Raw genomic sequence first — 25,970 nt, forward strand, 5'->3', positions numbered from 1 at the left:
AGAGCACAGTGGAACCTAAATAGAGACAGAGAGAGAGAGAGACAGAGAGAGGAGAGAGAGAAGAGAGAGAGAGAGAGATGGATAGAGAGAGAGAGAGAGAGAGAGAGAGAGAGAGAGAGAGAGAGAGAGATGGATAGAGAGAGAGGTGGGATAGAGGGCGGGAGGATGAAGATAGAGAATGAGGATAGATAGAGAGAGGAGAAAGAGAGAGGGGATAGAGAGAGAGGGGGGATAGAGGGAGGGAGGGTGAAGATAGAGAATGAGGATAGATAGAGAGAGGAGAAAGATAGGGAGTCAAGATAGAGATACAAGAAAAGAAGAGGAGAGAACTCTCACGGTCGCCATGCGGTGACAGGCTGCCGGCCATGGAACAAAGGGAATCATCCTGGATATCATGGTGACACCGTGGTGGGAACAGGCTAGGGACTCGTTCCAAACGGCACCCTATTCCCTATATAGTGCACTTCTTCTGATCTGAGCCCTGTTGGTCCGCTATGGGCCCTGGTTAAAAGCAGTACACTATAAATGGAACTATAAAGGTTCCATTTGCGTGGCTCACCAGAGCATTGGCAGATCAGATGTATCTGCATTATTCAAAGGCTGAACTGAGGACGATACTGCTGCTGTACTCTGACACCCATTATCAGACTGACACCCATTATCTGTTACCAGACTGACACCCATCACCTGTTACCAGACTGACACCCATCACCTGTTACCAGACTGACACCCATCACCTGTTACCAGACTGACACCCATCACCTGTTACCAGACTGACACCCATCACCTGTTACCAGACTGACACCCATCACCTGTTACCAGACTGACACCCGTCACCTGTTACCAGACTGACACCCGTCACCTGTTACCAGACTGACACCCATCAGCTGTTACCAGACTGACACCGTCACCTGTTACCAGACTGACACCCATCGCCTGTTACCAGACTGACACCCATCACCTGTTACCAGACTGACACCCATCACCTGTTTTTTTCCAAGCGATAAACTTTGTCGGACCCCGAAACAGCACCCTATTCCTCATAGTACTACTGTTCACCAGGGCGCTCCTTAGACTGCTTGTAGTGGTGACTAAGAGCAGGGTTGACAGGAGGAAGGTCATACTGTAGGTCATAGGTCAATAGCTGTTAGTGGTTCTATCCAATTAGCGTCCGCCTCCGGATCACCTGACTTTTCATGTCAGCGTCAAGGCAGCCATTACAATGAGCAGTGTTCCTTGTAATACCCTGGGTCCAAGAGGGCCCGGACTCCTGATCTAATGCTATATTTTGTTACCGTTACTCCGCAGGACAGTATGGTAGCCTAGTAATCCAGTAACTTCCCAACTTCCCAACATTTTCAGAAAATGACAGGAATTTTCCGCAACAGGAATTCCGTCACCGATGCTAGTCTGAAAAAATTCCCAAGACGTTCCTTATCCTCTAATGCAGGGGATGCTCAATTACTGTTTGAGATGGTCCGGTGAGACAGATGTCCTAGGTGACAAAGGTTCAGATGGATATTGTCATGTCTCAGCATACTGTAGTAACAACCCATGTGAACCCAAACTGTTGTAATTGTTCACGGCCATCTTGTTGGTTGGGAATTGATGGGAAATGATGTAAATATATCACTAGCCACTTTAAACAATGCTACCTTATATAATGTTACTTACCCTACATTATTCATCTCATATGCATACGTATATACTGTACTCTATATCATCGACTGCATCCTTATGTAATACATGCATCACTAGCCACTTTAAACTATGCCACTTTGTTTACATACTCATCTCATATGTATATACTGTACTCGATACCATCTACTGTATCTTGCCTATGCTGCTCTGTACCATCACTCATTCATATATCTTTATGTACATATTCTTTATCCCCTTACACTGTGTATAAGACAGTAGGTTTGGAATTGTTAGTTAGATTACTTGTTATTACTGAATTGTCGGAACTAGAAGCACAAGCATTTCGCTACACTCGCATTAACATCTGCTAACCATGTGTATGTGACAAATAAAATTTGATTTGATTTGGAGTGTATTAATAGATGCCAAGAGAAGCCAGGATTACTCAAATATTTTTGACCAATCAAAATTCTAAAAAAATATATGTATCTTTCATCTCTCTGAGATTTCATAAATTTCTATAACAGCACCTCTCTGTCTCAGTATGTGTAGACCATGTATCTGATGCTGTCTGGACAGTGAAACAGCACCTCTCTGTCTCAGTATGTGTAGACCATGTATCTGATGCTGTCTGGACAGTGAAACAGCACCTCTCTGTCTCAGTATGTGTAGACCATGCATCTGATGCTGTCTGGACAGTGAAACAGCACCTCTCTGTCTCAGTATGTGTAGACCATGTATCTGATGCTGTCTGGACAGTGAAACAGCACCTCTCTGTCTCAGTATGTGTAGACCATGTATCTGATGCTGTCTCAGTATGTGTAGACCATGTATCTGATGCTGTCTGGACAGTGAAACAGCACCTCTCTGTCTCAGTATGTGTAGACCATGTATCTGATGCTGTCTGGACAGTGAAACAGCACCTCTCTGTCTCAGTATGTGTAGACCATGCATCTGATGCTGTCTGGACAGTGAAACAGCACCTCTCTGTCTCAGTATGTGTAGACCATGTATCTGATGCTGTCTGGACAGTGAAACAGCACCTCTCTGTCTCAGTATGTGTAGACCATGTATCTGATGCTGTCTCAGTATGTGTAGACCATGTATCTGATGCTGTCTGGACAGTGAAACAGCACCTCTCTGTCTCAGTATGTGTAGACCATGTATCTGATGCTGTCTGGACAGTGAAACAGCACCTCTCTGTCTCAGTATGTGTAGACCATGTATCTGATGCTGTCTCAGTATGTGTAGACCATGTATCTGATGCTGTCTGGACAGTGAAACAGCACCTCTCTGTCTCAGTATGTGTAGACCATGCATCTGATGCTGTCTGGACAGTGAAACAGCACCTCTCTGTCTCAGTATGTGTAGACCATGTATCTGATGCTGTCTGGACAGTGAAACAGCACCTCTCTGTCTCAGTATGTGTAGACCATGTATCTGATGCTGTCTCAGTATGTGTAGACCATGTATCTGATGCTGTCTGGACAGTGAAACAGCGCCCCCTCTGTCTCAGTATGTGTAGACCATGTATCTGATGCTGTCTGGACAGTGAAACAGCGCTCCCTCTGTCTCAGTATGTGTAGACCATGTATCTGATGCTGTCTGGACAGTGAAACAGCACCTCTCTGTCTCAGTATGTGTAGACCATGTATCTGATGCTGTCTGGACAGTGAAACAGCACCTCTCTGTCTCAGTATGTGTAGACCATGTATCTGATGCTGTCTGGACAGTGAAACAGCACCTCTCTGTCTCAGTATGTGTAGACCATGTATCTGATGCTGTCTGGACAGTGAAACAGCACCTCTCTGTCTCAGTATGTGTAGACCATGTATCTGATGCTGTCTGGACAGTGAAACAGCACCTCTCTGTCTCAGTATGTGTAGACCATGTATCTGATGCTGTCTGGACAGTGAAACAGCACCTCTCTGTCTCAGTATGTGTAGACCATGCATCTGATGCTGTTGCTGCTGATGTTGCGGCCGTAGTGTTTGATTGATTGATGCCAGAAAGCATTTGGCCTGACTTGATGAAAAAAATTATAAAACAATTAGCCAATCAGTGCTGAGCTGTTGCATTTTTATTTTACTAGGCAAGTCAGTTAACAACAAATTCTTATTTTCAACAACAGCGGGGGCAGAAGGGGCAGAAGGACAGATTTGTACCTTGTCAGCTCGGGGATTTGAACTTGCAACCTTCACGGTTACTAGTCCAACGCTCTAACCACTAGGCTACCTGCAGCCTCTACACTCTAACCACTAGGCTACCTGCCGCCTCTACACTCTAACCACTAGGCTACCCTGCCGTTACAGTACATTCGTAATTTGCTTTGTGGACTTCATCAGACAGATTGTTGTTCTTCGGTTTTGTGATGAAACAGAAGGTGTGGTAGAATTTATTCTGCCGCTGTGTGACTGTTGTCTTTTTGTTGTATATCCCGTGTCTTATTGTATATCACAGTGGCGTATGAACCAATGGGTTATAAAGCAAACAACACAAATATCACTACATTGGTTATTATATGGATTTGTTTTTACTGGCCTTGTTTGCTGAGTGATATTACCCACTAGCACTGCTTCTAGTTCCTAAAAAAGACTGTCTGGGTCTGTTGAGTGTGGCTGATGTACATATAGTTACAGCAGACCCAGAGTACTCACCCATGCTGGTGGGGAAGATATCCTCATTGTTGATCTGGACCTCGATCCAGTCCATGAGCAAGTTCATGTACTTGGGAGCCGGTAGAGCCGTTGGTTTCTTGTACTTGTGATCGTCCTGCCATCGGTACTCATACCTAGGACCTCCGGACATGACCGGACAACTCTTCTCCGTGCAGAACTCACACACCGTCCCGTAGATGAGGTTTATCCTGTTGAAGAAGTCAACTACGTGCATGGCCACCCAGTCGTTCAGATCCTCCCCGTGGGGCAGAGCTACCGCCGCCCGTAGGTCAACCCCGGAGCTCAGCGACACCTGGGCCTTTTTATGCAGCTCGAAACGCTGCGTCCCCGGCTCAAACTTACGCTTGGGCCGGAAGGTCTTGTCCTTGTTGAAGACCTGCTTCAGGGCGATGGACATGTTGCCGGGGACGGGGGCAAGTGGGACGAAGACTGGGGCGAGGGGGGAGAGGAGGTTCAGGGACGAGTACCGGGGGAGCGGAGAGGAGGGGAAAAGTTCTGGAGGAGCAGGAAGTACAGGAGGAGGAGGAGGAGCAGGTTGAGATGAGGAAGAGGGATACAGCAGGGCAACGTTTACTGTTTGGAGTGCCGCATCAGGACATCTTTTTCTGTGAGAAGCAGAGAAGAGAAAGACAAGGATTAGACATCACGTTAACATTTGACATTATAGTCCTTTAGTTGATGATCTTATCCCCAATTGTAGTGTTTGTTTGTGTAACAGTATAGACTTTACGTCCGTCCCCTCGCCCTGACGTCACCGATTGAAACGCCACTAGCGCGCACCACCGCTAACTAGCTAGCCATTTCACATCAGCTACATTTGCTTAAAACTTTAAATGACAGAGATCATGATTGAGCGTTGAATAAGGAGTTGACAGGGTGTTGGACAGGGTGTTGAACAAGGTGTTGGACAGGGTGTTGAACAAGGTGTTGACAGACAGGGTGTTGACAGACAGGGTGTTGAACAAGGTGTTGGACAGGGTGTTGAACAAGGTGTTGACAGACAGGGTGTTGAACAAGGTATTGAACAGGGTGTTGACAGACAGGGTGTTGAACAAGGTATTGAACAAGGTGTTGACAGACAGGGTGTTGACAGACAGGGTGTTGAACAAGGTATTGAACAAGGTGTTGACAGACAGGGTGTTGACAGACAGGTGTTGAACAAGGTGTTGAACAAGGTGTTGACAGACAGGGTGTTGAACAAGGTGTTGAACAAGGTGTTGACAGACAGGGTGTTGACAGACAGGGTGTTGAACAAGGTGTTGGACAGGGTGTTGAACAAGGTGTGGACAGACAGGGTGTTGACAGACAGGGTGTTGAACAAGGTATTGAACAGGGTGTTGAACAAGGTGTTGGACAGGGTGTTGGACAAGGTGTTGACAGACAGGGTGTTGAACAAGGTATTGAACAAGGTGTTGAACAAGGTGTTGGACAAGGTGTTGAACAAGGTGTTGGACAGGGTGTTGAACAAGGTGTTGGACAGGGTGTTGGACAAGGTGTTGACAGACAGGGTGTTGAACAAGGTATTGAACAAGGTATTGAACAGGGTGTTGACAGACAGGGTGTTGAACAAGGTATTGAACAAGGTGTTGACAGACAGGGTGTTGAACAAGGTGTTGGACAGGGTGTTGGACAAGGTGTTGGACAGGGTGTTGACAGACAGGGTGTTGACAGACAGGGTGTTGAACAAGGTGTTGACAGACAGGGTGTTGAACAAGGTATTGAACAGGGTGTTGACAGACAGGGTGTTGAACAAGGTATTGAACAAGGTGTTGACAGACAGGGTGTTGAACAAGGTGTTGGACAGGGTGTTGGACAAGGTGTTGGACAGGGTGTTGGACAGGGTGTTGAACAAGGTGTTGGACAGGGTGTTGGACAGGGTGTTGAACAAGGTATTGAACAGGGTGTTGACAGACAGGGTGTTGAACAAGGTATTGAACAGGGTGTTGACAGACAGGGTGTTGAACAAGGTGTTGGACAGGGTGTTGGACAAGGTGTTGGACAGGGTGTTGGACAGGGTGTTGAACAAGGTGTTGGACAGGGTGTTGAACAGGGTGTTGAACAAGGTATTGAACAGGGTGTTGACAGACAGGGTGTTGAACAAGGTATTGAACAGGGTGTTGACAGACAGGGTGTTGAACAAGGTGTTGAACAAGGTGTTGGACAGGGTGTTGGACAAGGTGTTGGACAGGGTGTTGACAGACAGGGTGTTGAACAAGGTATTGAACAAGGTGTTGACAGACAGGGTGTTGACAGACAGGGTGTTGAACAAGGTGTTGAACAAGGTGTTGAACAAGGTGTTGAACAAGGTGTTGAACAGGGTGTTGAACAGGGTATTGAACAAGGTGTTGAACAAGGTGTTGACAGGGTGTTGAACAAGGTGTTGACCAAGGTGTTGGCAGGGTGTTGAACAAGGTGTTGACAGGGTGTTGAACAGGGTGTTGAACAAGGTGTTGAACAGGATGTTGAACAGGGTGTTGAACAGGGTGTTGAACAAGGTGTTGACCAAGGTGTTGACCAGGGTGTTGAACAAGGTGTTGACCAAGGTGTTGGCAGGGTGTTGAACAAGGTGTTGAACAGGGTGTTGAACAAGGTGTTGACCAAGGTGTTGACAGGGTGTTGAACAAGGTGTTGACCAAGGTGTTGGCAGGGTGTTGAACAAGGTGTTGAACAAGGTGTTGACAGGGTGTTGAACAGGGTGTTGAACAATGTGTTGAACAGGGTGTTGAACAGGGTGTTGAACAAGGTGTTGAACAAGGTGTTGACAGGGAGTTGAACAGGGTTTTGAACAAGGTGTTGGCAGGGTGTTGAACAAGGTGTTGAACAAGGTGTTGAACAAGGTGTTGGCAGGGTGTTGAACAGGGTGTTGAACAGGGTGTTGAACAGGGTTTTGAACAAAGTGTTGAACAAGGTGTTGAACAAGGTGTTGACAGGGTGTTGAACAAGGTGTTGACAGGGTGTTGAACAAGGTGTTGACCAAGGTGTTGGCAGGGTGTTGAACAAGGTGTTGAACAAGGTGTTGAACAAGGTGTTGACAGGGTGTTGAACAGGGTGTTGAACAAGGTGTTGAACAAGGTGTTGAACAGGGTGTTGAACAGGGTGTTGAACAAGGTGTTGAACAAGGTGTTGACAGGGAGTTGAACAGGGTTTTGAACAAGGTGTTGGCAGGGTGTTGAACAAGGTGTTGAACAAGGTGTTGAACAAGGTGTTGGCAGGGTGTTGAACAGGGTGTTGAACAGGGTGTTGAACAGGGTTTTGAACAAAGTGTTGAACAGGGTGTTGAACAAGGTGTTGAACAAGGTGTTGAACAGGGTGTTGAACAAGGTGTTGAACAGGGTGTTGAACAAGGTGTTGAACAAGGTGTTGTACAAGGTGTTGACAGGGTGTTGAACAGGGTGTTGAACAGGGTGTTGAACAAGGTGTTGAACAAGGTGTTGAACAGGGTGTTGAACAGGGTGTTGAACAAGGTGTTGAACACGGTGTTGAACAGGGTGTTGAACAAGGTGTTGAACAAGGTGTTGAACAGGGTGTTGAACAGGGTGTTGAACAAGGTGTTGAACAAGGTGTTGAACAGGGTGTTGAACAAGGTGTTGAACAGGGTGTTGAACAAGGTGTTGAACAGGGTGTTGAACAAGGTGTTGAACAAGGTGTTGAACAAGGTGTTGAACAAGGTGTTGAACAGGGTGTTGAACAAGGTGTTGAACAGGGTGTTGAACAAGATGTTGAACAAGGTGTTGACCAGGGTGTTGAACAAGGTGTTGAACAAGGTGTTGACCAAGGTGTTGAACAGGGTGTTGAACAGGGTGTTGAACAGGGTGTTGAACAGGGTGTTGAACAAGGTGTTGAACAAGGTGTTGAACAAGGTGTTGAACAAGGTGTTGACAGGACCCTAGCTGGAACGACCTCTCTTCATCACAGAGCCACCCATTGTGCTGCTGGGTTAGGGTTAGGGCACGTGGCAACAAGATCTGAGCTCAGATATCGATCAGTGGAAATCGATAAATAGTTGAACCATCTGCACACAGTGCAGATCTGTTCTGTGGTGCCCGACCTGTTTAGTCCACTGACAGACAAGAGACAGAGATTAGCTTCAAGCTCTGCTTTACACATTCCACACACTGATACAACGCCAGAGTGATGCTATCAGGGTCATGACTCAAACGTAAGTAATGGAACCGCACACATTTTAACAACGATCCTGTCTAAACACGAAATCATGAGGTATCTTTGTGTTTGTACTCAATTTAGTGAGGACACTCCCAGTTCTTCCCCGCAGTGAGTGGGATTACGAGTTTAGATCAGAGAGAGATTTAGCTGGTTGTGACTGTGAGGCTTCGTGTCTTTTGCATCAGGGGGTTTAAATACATCCAAAGTCATAACATTACTTAGAGAACAGAATACTGACGTGAAAACATGATTTTTAGGGGTGTGGAGAGGTTGTGGCCCTTTATTTCCAACGAGGATATTTATGGACGATATTTCTGTCCATTTAAGGGGACCCCTTTTTGGCTCAATGGAAGGCAAACGTTCTGTATAGCCTCTAAAATTACAACATTTCATTGGTGTCCCAAGACTTCCAGTAAACAATGCTTTTATATGTTTTTAGAGGCTGCTGCCCTATATACATAGACATGGAATCACGAGTCACTTTAATATTGTTTACATACTGCTTTACTCATCTCATATGTATATACTGTATTCTATTCTACTGTATTTCAGTCAATGACACTCCGACATTGCTCGTTCCTAATATTTATATATTTCTTAATTCCATTCTTTTACATTTAGATTTGTGTTTATTGTTGTGAACTGTTAGATACTACTGCACTGTGGGAGCAAGAAACACAAGCATTTAGCTAGATATTACTGTACTGTTGGAGCTGGGAACACAAGCATTTAGTTAGATATTACTGTACTGTTGGAGCTAGGAACACAAGCATTTAGCTAGATACTACTGTTGGAGCTAGGAACACAAGCATTTAGCTAGATACTACTGCACTGTTGGAGCTAGGAACACAAGCATTTAGCTAGATACTACTGCACTGTTGGAGCTAGAAACACAAGCATTTAGTTAGATATTACTGTACTGTTGGAGCTAGGAACACAAGCATTTAGCTAGATATTACTGTACTGTTGGAGCTAGGAACACAAGCATATAGTTAGATATTACTGTACTGTTGGAGCTAGAAACACAAGCATTTAGTTAGATATTACTGTACTGTTGGAGCTAGGAACACAAGCATATAGTTAGATATTACTGTTGGAGCTAGGAACACAAGCATTTAGTTAGATACTACTGCACTGTTGGAGCTAGAAACACAAGCATTTAGTTAGATATTACTGTACTGTTGGAGCTAGGAACACAAGCATTTAGCTAGATACTACTGCACTGTTGGAGCTAGGAACACAAGCATTTAGCTAGATACTACTGCACTGTTGGAGCTAGGAACACAAGCATTTAGCTAGATACTACTGCACTGTTGGAGCTAGGAACACAAGCATTCAGCTAGATATTACTGTACTGTTGGAGCTAGGAACACAATCATTTAGCTAGATATTACTGCACTGTTGGAGCTAGGAACACAAGCATTTAGTTAGATATTACTGCACTGTTGGAGCTAGAAACACAAGCATTTAGTTAGATATGACTGCACTGTTGGAGCTAGAAACACAAGCATTTCACTACACCCGCAATAACATCTGCTAAATATTTATATGCTACCAATACAAATTTGATTTGGACTGTATCAATTTACTTATTGCAGCCTGACAAAGATCACAAGAGTTGAATCTGATTCTAAAATCGAATACAGATCACATCATTCCCACCATGCGGTTTAATTTGAGGTTATGTCATATCCATGGTACTTTAAAGCCACGCCAAGCGGATTTATACTACCACTGTAACAGACTGCTTATGAGCATACGACTTAATCCCAAATGGCACCCTATTCCCTATGTAGTGCACTACTTTAGACCAGAGCCCTATAGAACCATATTCCCTATATAGTGCACTACTTTAGACCAGAGCCCTATAGAACCCTATTCCCTATATATAGTGCACTACTTTAGACCAGAGCCCTATAGAACCCTATTCCCTATATATAGTGCACTACTTTAGACCAGAGCCCTATGGAACCCTATTCCCTATATAGTGCACTACTTTAGACCAGAGCCCTATGGAACCCTATTCCCTATATAGTGCACTACTTTAGACCAGAGCCCTATGGAACCCTATTCCCTATATAGTGCACTACTTTAGACCAGAGCCCTATGGAACCCTATTCCCTACATAGTGCACTACTTTAGACCAGAGCCCTATGGAACCCTATTCCCTATATAGTGCACTACTTTAGACCAGAGCCCTATGGAACCCTATTCCCTATATAGTGCACTACTTTAGACCAGAGCCCTATGGAACCCTATTCCCTATATAGTGCACTACTTTAGACCAGAGCCCTATGGAACCCTATTCCCTATATAGTGCACTACTTTGTTTTGACCAGGGCCCATAGGGTTCTGGTCAAAAGTAGTGCACTAGGAAATAAACTAAATAATCCCGGAATGTTAGGCATTACAATAATATAATATAAGAATACATACAAGTTTGGTTTAAAAGCTTTGAGTATCCAGTTGAAGCAGCAATCTTGGCATGTTCCCTGCTTTTCCATAATATCCAAAACAAACAACATGCCTAGCTAAGGAGATCTTTTTTGCTACTTTCACATCATATTCATGTATGATTTGTAAATTCAGAGTAGAGTGCCCGACTGCCCCGGTGAAGAACACAACCTGTAAATCAGACCTACTACGTCCGTAGTGGAAGATGTGATGTGAAACTCAATCAATGGGGCCTATTGTCTTCTTCAGGAGAAATGTTGCCTGACCAGATCTGAACCTGTCTGAGTGTTAGGTTAGCTACTTACTTCCCTCTTGTCTTGTTAGTGGTCAACAGGTTAGCTACTTACTTCCCTCTTGTCTTGTTAGTGGTCAACAGGTTAGCTACTTACTTCCCTCTTGTCTTGTTAGTGGTCAACAGGTTCCCTACTTCCCTCTTGTCTTGTTAGTGGTCAACAGGTTCCCTACTTCCCTCTTGTCTTGTTAGTGGTCAACAGGTTCCCTACTTCCCTCTTGTCTTGTTAGTGGTCAACAGGTTCCCTACTTCCCTCTTGTCTTGTTAGTGGTCAACAGGTTCCCTACTTCCCTCTTGTCTTGTTAGTGGTCAACAGGTTCCCTACTTCCCTCTTGTCTTGTTAGTGGTCAACAGGTTCCCTACTTCCCTCTTGTCTTGTTAGTGGTCAACAGGTTCCCTACTTCCCTCTTGTCTTGTTAGTGGTCAACAGGTTCCCTACTTCCTTCTTGTCTTGTTAGTGGTCAACAGGTTCACTACCTCCCTCTTGTCTTGTTAGTGGTCAACAGGTTCACTACCTCCCTCTTGTCTTGTTAGTGGTCAACAGGTTCCCTACTTCCCTCTTGTCTTGTTAGTGGTCAACAGGTTCACTACTTCCCTCGTCTTGTTAGTGGTCAACAGGTTCACTACTTCCCTCTTGTCTTGTTAGTGGTCAACAGGTTCACTACTTCCTTCCTTCTTGTCTTCTTAGTGGTCAACAGGTTCACTACTTCCCTCTTGTCTTTTCAGTGGTTAATTGTCACTGTAGCAATTAGGGACAATATTACAGTCCCCTAATTACTTCATAATGAATTGGTCTGTTTGGTCTTTATCTAGCTGGAGCATCTCTGTATGTCTGGTCAGTCTGGTCTACTGTCTGTCTGGTCTACTGTCTGTCTGGTCTACTGTCTGTCTGGTGTACTGTCTGTCTGGTGTGCTGTCTGTCTGGTGTGCTGTCTGTCTGGTGTGCTGTCTGTCTGGTGTGCTGTCTGTCTGGTGTGCTGTCTGTCTGGTGTGCTCTCTGTCTGGTGTACTCTCTGTCTGGTGTACTCTCTGTCTGGTGTACTCTCTGTCTGGTCTACCGTCTGGTCTACTGTCTGTCTGGTCTGTCTGGTCTGTCTGGTCTACTGTCTGTCTGGTCTACTGTCCTGTCTGTCTGTTCTACTGTCCTGGCTGTCTGGTCTACTGTACTGTATGTCTGGTCTACTGTACTGTCTGTCTGGTCAACTGTCTTGGCTGTCAGTGTGGTCTACTGTCTGTGTGGTCTACTGTCCTGTCTGTGTATCGGAGTAGAGGGCCTCACCATCTCCTAGCAGAGTAGAGGGCCTCACCATCTCCTAGCAGAGTAGAGGGCCTCACCATCTCCTAGCGGAGTAGAGGGCCTCGCCATCTCCTAGCGGAGTAGAGGGCCTCGCCATCTCCTAGCGGAGTAGAGGGCCTCGCCATCTCCTAGCAGAGTAGAGGGCCTCACCATCTCCTAGCGGAGTAGAGGGCCTCGCCATCTCCTAGCGGAGTAGAGGGCCTCGCCATCTCCTAGCGGAGTAGAGGGCCTCACCATCTCCTAGCGGAGTAGAGGGCCTCGCCATCTCCTAGCGGAGTAGAGGGCCTCACCATCTCCTAGCGGAGTAGAGGGCCTCACCATCTCCTAGCGGAGTAGAGGGCCTCACCAGCTCCTAGCAGAGCAGAGGGCCTCACCAGCTCCTAGCAGAGCAGAGGGCCTCACCAGCTCCTAGCGGAGTAAGAGGGCCTCACCAGCTCCTAGCTGAGTAAGAGGGCCTCAACATGATTTCCAGCATTACAGCATAATTGACATGTATGCAGTCAACATTTTAAGGTAACGATGATCAAATCAGGATGTATTCAACAATACAACATCACCAATGGCATTTCTATACATAGCAAAGCTCAGATGTCAGGACCTGCGTGGTTCTGGTACCGGTTCCGATCAACATTTTCATAGGTTGTAAACAAAAACACTTTCTGTTTGTCATAGACCAGGGATGGACAACTTTGATGGGGTGGGGACCACAAATTCTAAGGCATGTCCCTGTAATTCTACACGTTTGGAGGCAAACGTTTACAGTTTTTAATATGATAACTGATGACCAATGATCAAGTTAAGATAGCTGGCTGCTAGACTCATTTACCAATCTAAAACAATGTTGCTGACATGAGATAATTGAGTGTCTGCTGAAAATGTCACCTTTTGTATTCTATTACTCTAACTGTCAACAGGAAGTTGAGACCCTGACTGAGTTCAGAAAAATAAATAAAATATTCAGTATTTTTTTTTATTGGTCCTGAGGGCCTAAACCAGTTGCCCATCCCTGTCATAGACGGACAAGATTAATATGAGATGAAAAGCAAGTCTCTGTCACGACTTCCGCCGAGGTTGGTCCCTCTGTTCGGGCGGCGTTCGACGGTCGACGTCACCGGCTTTCTAGTCGCTACCGATCCATGTTTCATTTTCGTTTGGTGTTGTCTTCATTATTCACACCTGATTTCTATTCCATTTATTATGTTCCTTATTTAACCCTCTGGCTTCCCTCTCTGTACTGTGCGTTATTGTTTGTCATGTGGCTTCATGTTCTTGTGTTTTTGATTTTTTTGAGTTTTCCGTGTTGGAATATTGTTCTTCATTTTTGAGTAAACTGTCGGACTATACTCATCTCTGTGTCCTGCGCCTGTCTCTACCTTTCTCCATTCACCAACACCCTCACAGTCTCCAACGAGTTCAGGAAGCCAAGCTAGAGCTCTGAGACATTCACAGAGATGGGGAAACTCCGGGAGGGAGGGGGGGGGGGGGGGGGGGGGACGTTTTGACCAAAAGAGACTAAGAAAATATGCAGATTTTCCTCTAAACACTAAACATAGAAATATGTATTTTTAAAGTTTTAAAAGAAGGTGAAATCTTATAGTTAGTCCTTTTATAATTTGATTAAAATATATTTAGAAAGCATATCAGTCATTTTCAAGCCCTATTCAAACAGTTTTGCTGAACAGGAAATACATCACATCAATATTTGTACTGTGTACTGGAGCAAGTCTCCTTAAAAGTGACTACACAACTGTATAACCATTTTTACCAGAAAGGTGAGATTTTAACATTTCTTTGAGTAAGCAGCATTACTAGTTAATGTTTATGGCCCTCTCATAATAAATCATTACTTTTGGGTATTACTTAGATTACATTTTCTATTACATGTAGTTACATTTAACGGGTTAATAGTTACTTAGATTACATTTTTCTATTACATTTAGTTACATTTAACTGGATAACAGAAAAGAAAGAGCCATTGTTTCCACTTTTACATTACGCCATATAATGTAAAGTGAGGTCACTCACATTCTCATGAGTACTCAGAGTACTGACAGATCAATAGCTTCTTGTTCTCATGAGTACTCTGAGTACTGACAGATCAATAACTTCTTGTTCTCATGAGTACTATGAGTACTGACAGATCAATAGCTTCTTGTTCTCATGAGTACTCTGAGTACTGACAGATCAATAGCTTATTGTTCTCATGAGTACTATGAGTACTGACAGATCAATAGCTTCTTGTTCTCATGAGTACTATGAGTACTGACACAGAGAGCTTCTTGTTCTCATGAGTACTATGAGTACTGACAGATCAATAGCTTCTTGTTCTCATGAGTACTATGAGTACTGACACATAGAGAGCTTCTTGTTCTCATGAGTACTCTGAGTACTGACAGATCAATAGCTTCTTGTTCTCATGAGTACTATGAGTACTGACACATAGAGAGCTTCTTGTTCTCATGAGTACTATGAGTACTGACACATAGAGAGCTTCTTGTTCTCATGAGTACTATGAGTACTGACACATAGAGAGCTTCTTGTTCTCATGAGTACTCTGAGTACTGACAGATCAACAGCTTCTTGTTCTCATGAGTACTCTGAGTACTGACAGATCAATAACTTCTTGTTCTCATGAGTACTCTGAGTACTGACAGATCAATAGCTTCTTGTTCTCATGAGTACTATGAGTACTGACAGATCAATAACTTCTTGTTCTCATGAGTACTCTGAGTACTGACAGATCAATAACTTCTTGTTCTCATGAGTACTCTGAGTACTGACACATAGAGAGCTTCTTGTTCTCATGAGTACTATGAGTACTGACACATAGAGAGCTTCTTGTTCTCATGAGTACTATGAGTACTGACACATAGAGAGCTTCTTGTTCTCATGAGTACTCAGAGTACTGACAGATAGAGAGCTTCTTGTTCTCATGAGTACTATGAGTTCTTCGCTAATCTTTCTAAGAGGAAATAAACATTTTGTTTTATACAGCAAAGCCAGATCTGAAGATAAGGTCACCATTGTAATGGAAAACCCTTCCTCCTTCGCCTTTCACCAGTAACTGAGCAACTTGAAGGACAACATTTCAGAAGCCCCGTCATGGCTTTGGAAGTGTGGATGAATGACCTCATCACCTGTCCAGCCAGAAGCTGATAGATTCACTTTAAGGACAGAGTGACAGACAGACAGACGTTTCTCTCTTAGTGTAGTGCGTAGGCCATCTGATCATTACAGATGTAACCTTGGTTACCATAACACACCAATAAAAAGAACAATGTGCCTTTCCAAGGTAACTCTAGGTCAATCCTAACATTCAAGATTGTTCAATCATTCTGATTGATTATTTGGCTAATCAATGCTACTGATCGTGATCAATGACGACACATGATGGAACTGTTGCAGACAGTAAACGTGACTCACACACACACACACTGTAAATTCCCAAGGTGCAGCTAAGAAGACAGAATGATGTGTGCTGAACTGGGGAAGGAAACTGATGAGGGCAGAGTAGCACTTTCTGTGAAGCCAGAATCTGTTCAATCATTAATGACCATGGTAGAGATGCTGTTATGGGTTTATGACCATGGTAGAGATGCTGTTGTGGGTTTATGACCACGGTAGAGATGCTGTTATGGGTTTATGACCATGGTAGAGATGCTGTTATGGGTTTATGACCATGGTAGAGATGCTGTTACGGGTTTATGACTATGGTAGAGATGCTGTTATGGGTTTATGACCATGGTAGAGATGCTGTTGTGGGTTTATGACCGTGGTAGAGATGATGTTATGGGTTTATGACCATGGTAGAGATGCTGTTATGGGTTTATGACCATGGTAGAGATGCTGTTATGGGTTTAACGCGTCTTTCTGTCCTTAAATAAAATGATATTCCAACATAGTGTTTCCCCTGTACAGTACAGCATTAACAGTCTGGAAATAGTGTGTTTAGCTAAATGTGTGTTTAGCTAACTGTGTGTTTAGCTAACTGTGTGTTTGAACTAACTGTGTGTTTAGCTAACTGTGTGTTTGAACTAACTGTGTGTTTGAACTAACTGTGTGTTTAGCTAACTGTGTGTTTAGCTAACTGTGTGTTTGAACAAACTGTGTGTTTAGCTAACTGTGTGTTTGAACTAACTGTGTGTTTGAGCTACTGTGTGTTTAGCTAACTGTGCGTTTGAGCTACTGTGTGTTTAGCTAACTGTGCGTTTGAGCTAACTGTGTGTTTGAGCTAACTGTGTGTTTGAACTAACTGTGTGTTTGAGCTACTGTGTGTTTAGCTAACTGTGTGTTTAGCTAACTGTGTGTTTGAGCTAACTGTGCGTTTGAGCTAACTGTGTGTTTGAGCTAACTGTGTGTTTGAGCTAACTGTGTGTTTGAGCTAACTGTGTGTTTGAGCTAACTGTGTGTTTGAGCTAACTGTGTGTTTAGCTAACCGTGTGTTTAGCTAACCGTTCTCTATATGTATCTTTGCATTACATATAAGACCGGGCTAGAGTCTAAACATACACAAACTGGCGTTACATTGTCTATAAACATGTAATAACAGGTCTTAGACCTATCTACAGTGGAAGGATGTTATATACTGTCTATAAACATGTAATAACAGGCCCTAGACCTATCTACAGTGGAGTGACATTACATACGGTCTATAAACATGTAGGTGACAGGTCTAGGGCCTATCTACAGTGGAAGAACTAACAGGAGGGATATTCCATAAATAGCAGATACAGACGTTATGTATTAGAAGTAAAACCCAAATCACACAGACAGTTCCTAAATACAGCTTGAAGCAGAAAGTAACTAAGAGTTGAATCAATCTGAGTGGACGAGACAGACAGACAGACAGACAGACAGACAGACAGACACTTTTGTATATTATCTACCTCACTTGCTTTGGCAATGTTAACACATGTTTCCCATGCCAATAAAGCCCCTTGAATTGAATTGGAGAGAGAGAGAGAGAAAGAGAGAGAGGCCTGAGGCCAAACCACACGACCGACAACATTGGACACTTTATGGAACACAAAGCCTTCACTATCTCAACCTGGAATATCCGAGGTCTGAGGTCATCCATCTGATGTCCAGTGATATTATGGTAGGAATCCAGGTTACAATTGTATTCACACATTATTTGCTTTTCTCACAGATTGCAACAACACTAATTAATGTCTGTTTGTTTTTGTAGATGGAGCAAGATTACATCTGACAATGCAAACTGTGTTTAAATGGCATGGCATATACAGACAGGCAGAAAGACAAGCAAACCAAAGAACATGTGAACCAAGGCCATGATTTCATGGATCATCATCATCTGATGACGAGGGCAAAGTCCAATCACTCAATACCTCAACCTAATCCTATGTGTTATTTTTATTTTTAAATGGCCACCAACTCACTGGTATTTCAGAGATGTAAAAAGAAACCAAAGAGGGTTCTGAAGATTGTAACCTTAATTGCCGTTATTTAACTAGGCAAAGTCAGTTTATAAGAACAAATTCTGAGGATAAAGCTATAAACATTCCAGAACACCATCAACAGTAAATGGTGTGGAAGTCTGGACCTATCTTGGTATGACTGATGTTGAAATGCCGACCCTTCTACCCCTTGAGAAGAGTTTTCATCTGTTATCGTGACTGTTGTAAACATTCTATCTCAGGACAACAAAAACAACAAGCAGACAATAAATAAACTGTACCAGGCTATAAACAAGCAGGAAACTCCACGGATCATGGAGGCTGCTGTTCTTGTTGCCGGGGATTTTAATTCCGCGTCACTAAGACACGTGATACCAACAACATTGTAGTTACTCCACAACACTAACCTAAATGACAGAGTGTTGCTGCCATGCTATGTTGCTGTCTTAGGTCTCTTTTTATGTAGTGTTGTCTCTCGTGTCGTGATGTATGTTTTGTCCTATATATATATATTTTATAAAAACAATTATGTTTCATTCCAGCCCCTGTCACTGCAGGAGGCATTCTGCATTTTGTTAGGCCGTCATTGAAAATAAGAATTTGTTCTTAACTGACCTGCCTAGTTAAATAAAGGTATAATAAAAAAATACAATTCACAGGAGAGCCATTTGAACATAAGCTTTAAAAAACATCCAAATGTGTTTGTTTTTTTGTGTCAGAAATGCCTTCTGGAGCATGCAAACTTAATAACAAATGTGTATGCCATCTATAAACTATGAATCACATTGTTAAATCACGAGTCTAGTTTGTTTAGCCACAAAAAAAAGTCAGCAACCGTCCTGCTAGCCATGATTGGCTGAGATAATGAGTGGGCTGGACATGTGTAGTGAGATGAGTTCGGATTGGTCTGCCGTGTAGCACGCTTCTGTCTATAACATGAGCTGCTCAGTATGCTCGGTAATCCTTTCTAACACAGATTTTTTTAAAGATATCACGTAGTAGAACTGCATCAGTGTTGCTCTCCACTTTCTGGAGGACCGAGTTTTGAAATCAATGGAATTAGAGTATGATAGCTATGGAGATGGAGTAAATTCTGGCGTTTTGACTGCAAATATACAAAACAGAGTCAAAAAGAGAACACACAGCTTGTCCAGAAGCAAGACGTTGGTGTCCGCGACATGGCTAGTTTTCCTTTTGTAGTCCGTGATTGTCTGTACGTCTCGTGTCTGAGCCGTTGAATTGTGACTCCACCCTATACTGCCTGTTTGATTGCCTTACGGAGGGAATAACTACACTGTTTGTATTCGACCATATTCCCAGTCACCTTGCCCTGGTTAAATGTGGTGGTTGGAGCTTTCAGTTATGCGCGAATGCTGCCAGCTATCCATTGGTTACTGGTTAGGGTAGGTTTTAATAGTCACAGTGGGTACAACATCTCCTATACACTTCCTGATGAACTCAGTCACCGTATCAGTGTATTCGTCAATGTTATTCTCGGGAACATATCCCAGTCTGCGTGATCAAAACAAACTTGAAGTGTGGATTCCGATTGGTCAGACCAACGTTAAATAGACCTTAATACAGGTACTTCCTGTTTGAATTTCTGCCTATAGGAAGAGAGGAGCAAAATGGAGTTATGGTCAGATTTGCCGAAAAGAGGGCGGGGGAGGTCCTTGTAGGCATCCCGGAAGTTGGAGTCACAGTGATCGAGTGTTTTCGCAGCGCGAGTACTACAGTCAATGTGTTGATAGAACTTCGGCAGCCTTTTCCTCAAGTTTGCTTTGTTAAAATCCCCAGCTACAATAAATGCAGCCTCAGGATATGTGGTTTCCATTTTGCATAAAGTCCAGTGAAGTTCTTTGAGGGCCGTCGTGGTATCGGTTTGAGGGGGGATATACACGGCCTTGACTATAACCACAGAAAATTAACGTTGAGAGATAATCTGCTCGGCATTTGATTTTGAGGTATTCTAGGTTGAGTGAACAAAAGGACTTGAGTTCCTGTATGTTATCACAATTACGCCACAAGTCTTTAATCATGAAACATACACCCCTACCCTTCTTCTTCCCGGAGAGATATATATTCCTGTCTGCGCGATGAACTGAGAACCCAACTGGCTGGACAGGCTCAGACAGTAGAGCGAGAGCCATGTTTCTGTGAAACAGAGTATGTTACAATCCCTGATGTCTCTCTGGAAAGAAACCCTCACCGTGAGCTCATCAAATTTATTATCCAGAGACTGAACATGTGCGAGTAACATACTTGGAAGCGGTGGGTGGTGTGCACACCTCCTAAGTCGGACTAGAAGACCATTCCGAGTACCTCTCCTCCGCCAGCGTTGTTTTGGGTCGGCCTCTGGAATCAGTCCTACTGCCCTGGGGGGTACGAACAAAGGATCCGCTTCGGGAAAGTCATATTCCTATGTCGTAATGCTGGTGAGTTACCACCGCTCTGATATCCAATAGTACTTCCCGGCTGTATGTAATAACTCAAAACATTTTGTGGGCTAACGATGTAAGAAATAATATATACAAAAACAAAATACTGCAAAGTTTCCTAAGAGCTAGAAGTGAGGCAGCCCTCTCTGTCGGCACCGTTTTTTTTCAGCCTATCAGAAGCTGGCATCAACCCATCCAGATCAAGATCACCCAAAAATGTCTCATTCAGATTTATCAGATTTAGCAATATGTTCGGGGGACTTCGCCGATAGCGTTGACGAGCTAACCACCTCGGTCACCTGATTCATCAGGAAATGCATCGCCAACGTTGTCTTCACAGTGAAGGTTCTCTGCTTCCCCAATCAAACGCCCTGATTAAACACTGAGTCGTGCGTTTTGTAACGGATGTGGAACAGCTAGCTTAGTTAGCGGTGCGCGCTAAATAGCGTTTGAATCGGTCCCTGGTTCGCGCGCCCGGTGTATGGGCGAGGGCGAGGGCGAGGGTCTAAAGTTATACTGGTACACGGTGAAAGCTAAAGAAAAGAGCTACCGGCTCGCAGGGCTGTCGCAGCCAATCCCAAGGCTTCAGCTGAGGACACGAACGCGTACGTGAAGTCCTGCTATGACCTCCACAGAGCCATCACAACAGCCACAATGACAATATCGGAGCAAGGTGGAATCCCATTAACACGTCTCTGACCCTCAACGGATGTGGCAGGGGCTACAGTGCATTACGGACAACAAAAGGAAGCCCTAGCCATGATCTGCCCAACGATGCCTCTCTACCAGCCTAACTAAATGCCTTTTATGCACGCTTTCACAAAAACAACAGAGAGCCCTGCAGGCACCCCACTGATCATGAAGATTGAGTGATCCCTCTTTCTCCGAGGCTAACGTGAGTAAGGTTATTAAAACAGGTCAATACTCGTAAGACCGCTTGGCCAGACGGTTTTCCAGGGCGTGTCATCAGGGCATGTGCAGACCAGCTAGCAGGAATCTTCATTGACATTTTCATCCTCTCCCTCTCCCAGTCTCAAATCCCCACATGTTTCAAGGTATCAAGTTGACTATGATCATTCCTGTTCCCAAAAATGCTAAGGTATCCTGCCACAATGACTACCACCCTGTAGCTCTCACATCTGTAATCATGAAGTGCTTTGAAAGGCTGGTCATGGCTCACATCACCTCCATCATCCCAGACCCAGTCCAATTTGAATAACACCCCAACAGATCCACAGACAACGCAATCTCAGTTGTACTCCACACAGTTATCTCCTACATAGAAAAGAGCTGTATCTATGTGAGGATGTTGTTCATTGACTACAGCTCAGTGTTCAACACCACAGTGTCCTCCAAGCTCATCACTAAGCTAAGGACCCAGGAACTGTATATTACTATATATTACCACTAGTATATTACCATAGGTGTCACGTTCTGACCTTTATTTCCTTTGTTTTGTATTTATTTAGTTTGGTCAGGGCGTGAGTTGGGGTGGGCAGTCTATGTTTGTTTTTCTATGTTTTGGGTTATTTCTATGTTTCGGCCTAGTATGGTTCTCAATCAGAGGCAGGTGTCATTAGTTGTCTCTGACTGAGAATCATACTTAGGTAGCCTGGGTTTCACTGTGTGTTTGTGGGTGATTGTTCCTGTCTCTGTGTTTGCACCAGACAGGACTGTTTTAGGTTTTCACACGTTTGTTGTTTTGTTAGTTTTTCATGTACAGTTTCATTATTAAAGTACAATGAATAACAACCACGCAGCTTTTTGGTCCGCCTTCACAACAGGAAAACCCTTACAATAGGTATTTATATAGTCCTGCTACCAGTCACCTTTCAGCTCTGTCTACATGTACTGCACATCTGCCTATCACACCTAAACTGACACTCTTACACACACACACACACACAATAGAGTAGACCTTTCTGCATAATGACAATGAGTCCAGCTGTGTGAGATGACAGTGTGTTTTTGTTTACAACAGTTGGCCCTATTAGGAGTAGCATCTGGAAGCCACCATTACGGTAAAATAAAATAAAAGTTCTGAAGAGAGCAGGCTTTAAAAAAGCCTGAGTCAAAACTCATGAAGCCGTGTGTGTGTGTGTGTGTGCTTCCTCAAAACGACAGCTGTGTAAAAAATGCATCAAACTCTGCCTTGGGACCAAGTGGATGACTGCATGTCGTTTGAGTAGGGGAATACAATGTGTAAAGCAAACTTACTACTGTACCGCTTCCTTCCCATGAATGACTTATAGCGACGCTATAGCAACCCTTGTGAATATCTAGGATTATATTGAACACTGTTTTACTTGCTCTTAAACACTAGTAAAAACTAAATGCATTCTCTTCAACCGATCGCTGCCCGCACCTGCCAGCCCGCCTAGCATCACTACTCTGGACAGTTCTGACTTCTGAATATGTGGACAACTACAAATACCTACTGTAGGTGTCTGGTTAGACTGTAAACTCTCCTTCCAGACTCATATTAAACATCTCCAATCAAGCATCCCGGGTGGCGCAGCGGTTAAGGGCGCTGTACTGCAGCGCCAGCTGTGCCACCAGAGACTCTAGGTTTGCGCCCAGGCTCTGTCGTAACCGTCCGCGACCGGGAGGTCCGTGGGGCGACGCACAATTGGCCTAGCGTCGTCCGGGTTAGGGAGGGTTTGGCCGGTAGGGATATCCTTGTCTCATCGCTCACCAGCGACTCCTGTGGCGGGCCGGGCACAGTGCGCGCTAACCAAGGTTGCCAGGTGCACGGTGTTTCCTCCGACACATTGTTGCGGCTGGTTTCCGGGTTGGATGCGAGCTGTGTTAAGAAGCAGTGCGGCTTGGTTGGGTTGTGTATCGGAGGACGCATGACTTTCAACCTTCGTCTCTCCCGAGCCTGTACGGGAGTTGTAGTGATGAGACAAGATAGTAGCTACTAAAAAAAACAATGGGATACCACGAAATTGAAAAAGAAAAAAAAGAATAGAAAAAAAACAACATCTCCAATCCAAAATTAAATCCAGAATCGGCTTCCTATTTCGCAACAAAGCGCCGCCAAACTGACTATCCTACTGATCCTTGACTTCGGCGACGTAATTTGCAAAATAGCCTCCAACAATCTACTCAGCAAATTAGATGTAGTCTATGCCATCCGTTTTGTCACCAAAGCCCCATATACTACCCAACACTGCGACCTGTATGCTCTCGTTGGCTGGCCCTCGCTTCATATTCGTCGCCAAACCCACTGGCTCCAGGTCATCTATAAGTCTTTGCTAGGTAAAGCCCCACCTTATCTCAGCTCACTGGTCATCATAGCAGCCCCCCCCCCCCCCCATAGCACGCTCTCTAGCAGGTATATCTCACTGGTCATCCCCAAAGCCAATTCCTCATTTGGCCGCCTTTCCTTCCAGTTATATGCTGCCAATGACTGGAACGAATTGCAAAAATCACTGAAGCTGGAGACTCATATCTCCCTCACTAGCTTCAAGCACCAGCTGTCAGAGCAGCTTACAGATCACTGCACCTGTAAATAGCCCATCTGTAAACAGCCCATCCAAATACCTCATCCCCATATATTATTACTTATTTTTTGCTCCTTTGCACCCCAGTATCTCTACTTACACATTCATCTTCTGCACATCAATCACTCCAGTGTTTAATTGATAAATTGTCATTTCTTCACCACTACGGCCTATTTATTGCCTTACCTCCCTAATCTTCTACATTTGCACACGCTGAATATAGATTTTTCGATTGTGTTATTGACTGTATGTTTGTTTATCCCATGTGTAACTCTGTGTTGTTGTTTTTGTCACACTGCTTTGCTTTATCATGGCCATGGCGTAGTTGTAAATGAGAACTTGTTCTCAACTGGCCTACCTGGTTAAATAAAGGTGTTTGTTTTCTTCATCTATTAAAAGGTGAGAGAATAATATATCTAGACATTTGAAGCCCTCATATACAGTATCACACAGAGTCCATGTTCAGTTCAGTCAATGTTTAACCAGGTTACTCTGTGCTTGGCAAACACTTCTGTAACCAAACCGCACTCACACATTCCTTTCCTCTGAGACCTTGTACACACAACCTACTCAAATAAATCACCTCTGGTGGGAATGGGATGAAGGGTAGTTAACTCAGTGACCAAGTTGACACACCTTACAACTACCAGTACATTATGGTCACCCTTTAAACTACCAGTACATTATGGTCACCCTTTAAACACCTTACAACTACCAGTATATTATGGTCACCCTTTAAACACCTTAAAACTACCAGTACATTATGGTCACCCTTTAAACTACCAGTACATTATGGTCACCCTTTAAACTACCAGTACATTATGGTCACCCTTTAAACTACCAGTACATTATGGTCACCCTTTAAACACCTTAAAACTACCAGTACATTATGGTCACCCTTTAAACACCTTTAAACTACCAGTACATTATGGTCACCCTTTAAACTACCAGTACATTATGGTCACCCTTTAAACACCTTACAACTACCAGTACATTATGGTCACCCTTTAAACACCTTAAAACTACCAGTATATTATGGTCACCCTTTAAACACCTTAAAACTACCAGTACATTATGGTCACCCTTTAAACTACCAGTACATTATGGTCACCCTTTAAACACCTTACAACTACCAGTATATTATGGTCACCCTTTAAACACCTTAAAACTACCAGTACACTATGGTCACCCTTTAAACTACCAGTACATTATGGTCACCCTTTAAACACCTTACAACTACCAGTATATTATGGTCACCCTTTAAACACCTTAAAACTACCAGTACATTATGGTCAACCTTTAAACTACCAGTACATTATGGTCACCCTTTAAACACCTTAAAACTACCAGTACATTATGGTCAACCTTTAAACTACCAGTACATTATGGTCACCCTTTAAACACCTTACAACTACCAGTATATTATGGTCACCCTTTAAACACCTTACAACTACCAGTACATTATGGTCACCCTTTAAACACCTTACAACTACCAGTACACTACGGTCACCCTTTAAACACCTTAAAACTACCAGTACATTATGGTCAACCTTTAAACTACCAGTACATTATGGTCACCCTTTAAACACCTTACAACTACCAGTATATTATGGTCACCCTTTAAACACCTTAAAACTACCAGTACATTATGGTCAACCTTTAAACTACCAGTATATTATGGTCACCCTTTAAACACCTTACAACTACCAGTACACTACGGTCACCCTTTAAACACCTTAAAACTACCAGTACATTATGGTCACCCTTTAAACACCTTCAAACTACCAGTACATTATGGTCACCCTTTAAACTACCAGTACATTATGGTCACCCTTTAAACACCTTACAACTACCAGTACATTATGGTCACCCTTTAAACACCTTAAAACTACCAGTATATTATGGTCACCCTTTAAACACCTTAAAACTACCAGTACATTATGGTCACCCTTTAAACTACCAGTACATTATGGTCACCCTTTAAACTACCAGTACATTATGGTCACCCTTTAAACTACCAGTACATTATGGTCACCCTTTAAACACCTTAAAACTACCAGTACATTATGGTCACCCTTTAAAC

General features: G+C 43.7%; 1 protein-coding gene across 1 annotated transcript in view; it reads right to left on the bottom strand.

Annotated features, from left to right (window-relative positions):
- Positions 1-25,970, bottom strand: part of LOC139421842 (MOB kinase activator 3B-like) — a 67,912-nt gene that overhangs the window by 23,967 nt on the left and 17,975 nt on the right. The window contains exon 2 of the mRNA XM_071172964.1: positions 4,299-4,924. Coding sequence (XP_071029065.1) covers positions 4,299-4,924 — 626 coding nt within the window. The remainder of the gene's footprint in view (positions 1-4,298; positions 4,925-25,970) is intronic.

Source organism: Oncorhynchus clarkii, chromosome 12, assembly GCF_045791955.1.
Source record: "Oncorhynchus clarkii lewisi isolate Uvic-CL-2024 chromosome 12, UVic_Ocla_1.0, whole genome shotgun sequence".
Classification (NCBI taxonomy): domain Eukaryota; kingdom Metazoa; phylum Chordata; class Actinopteri; order Salmoniformes; family Salmonidae; genus Oncorhynchus; species Oncorhynchus clarkii.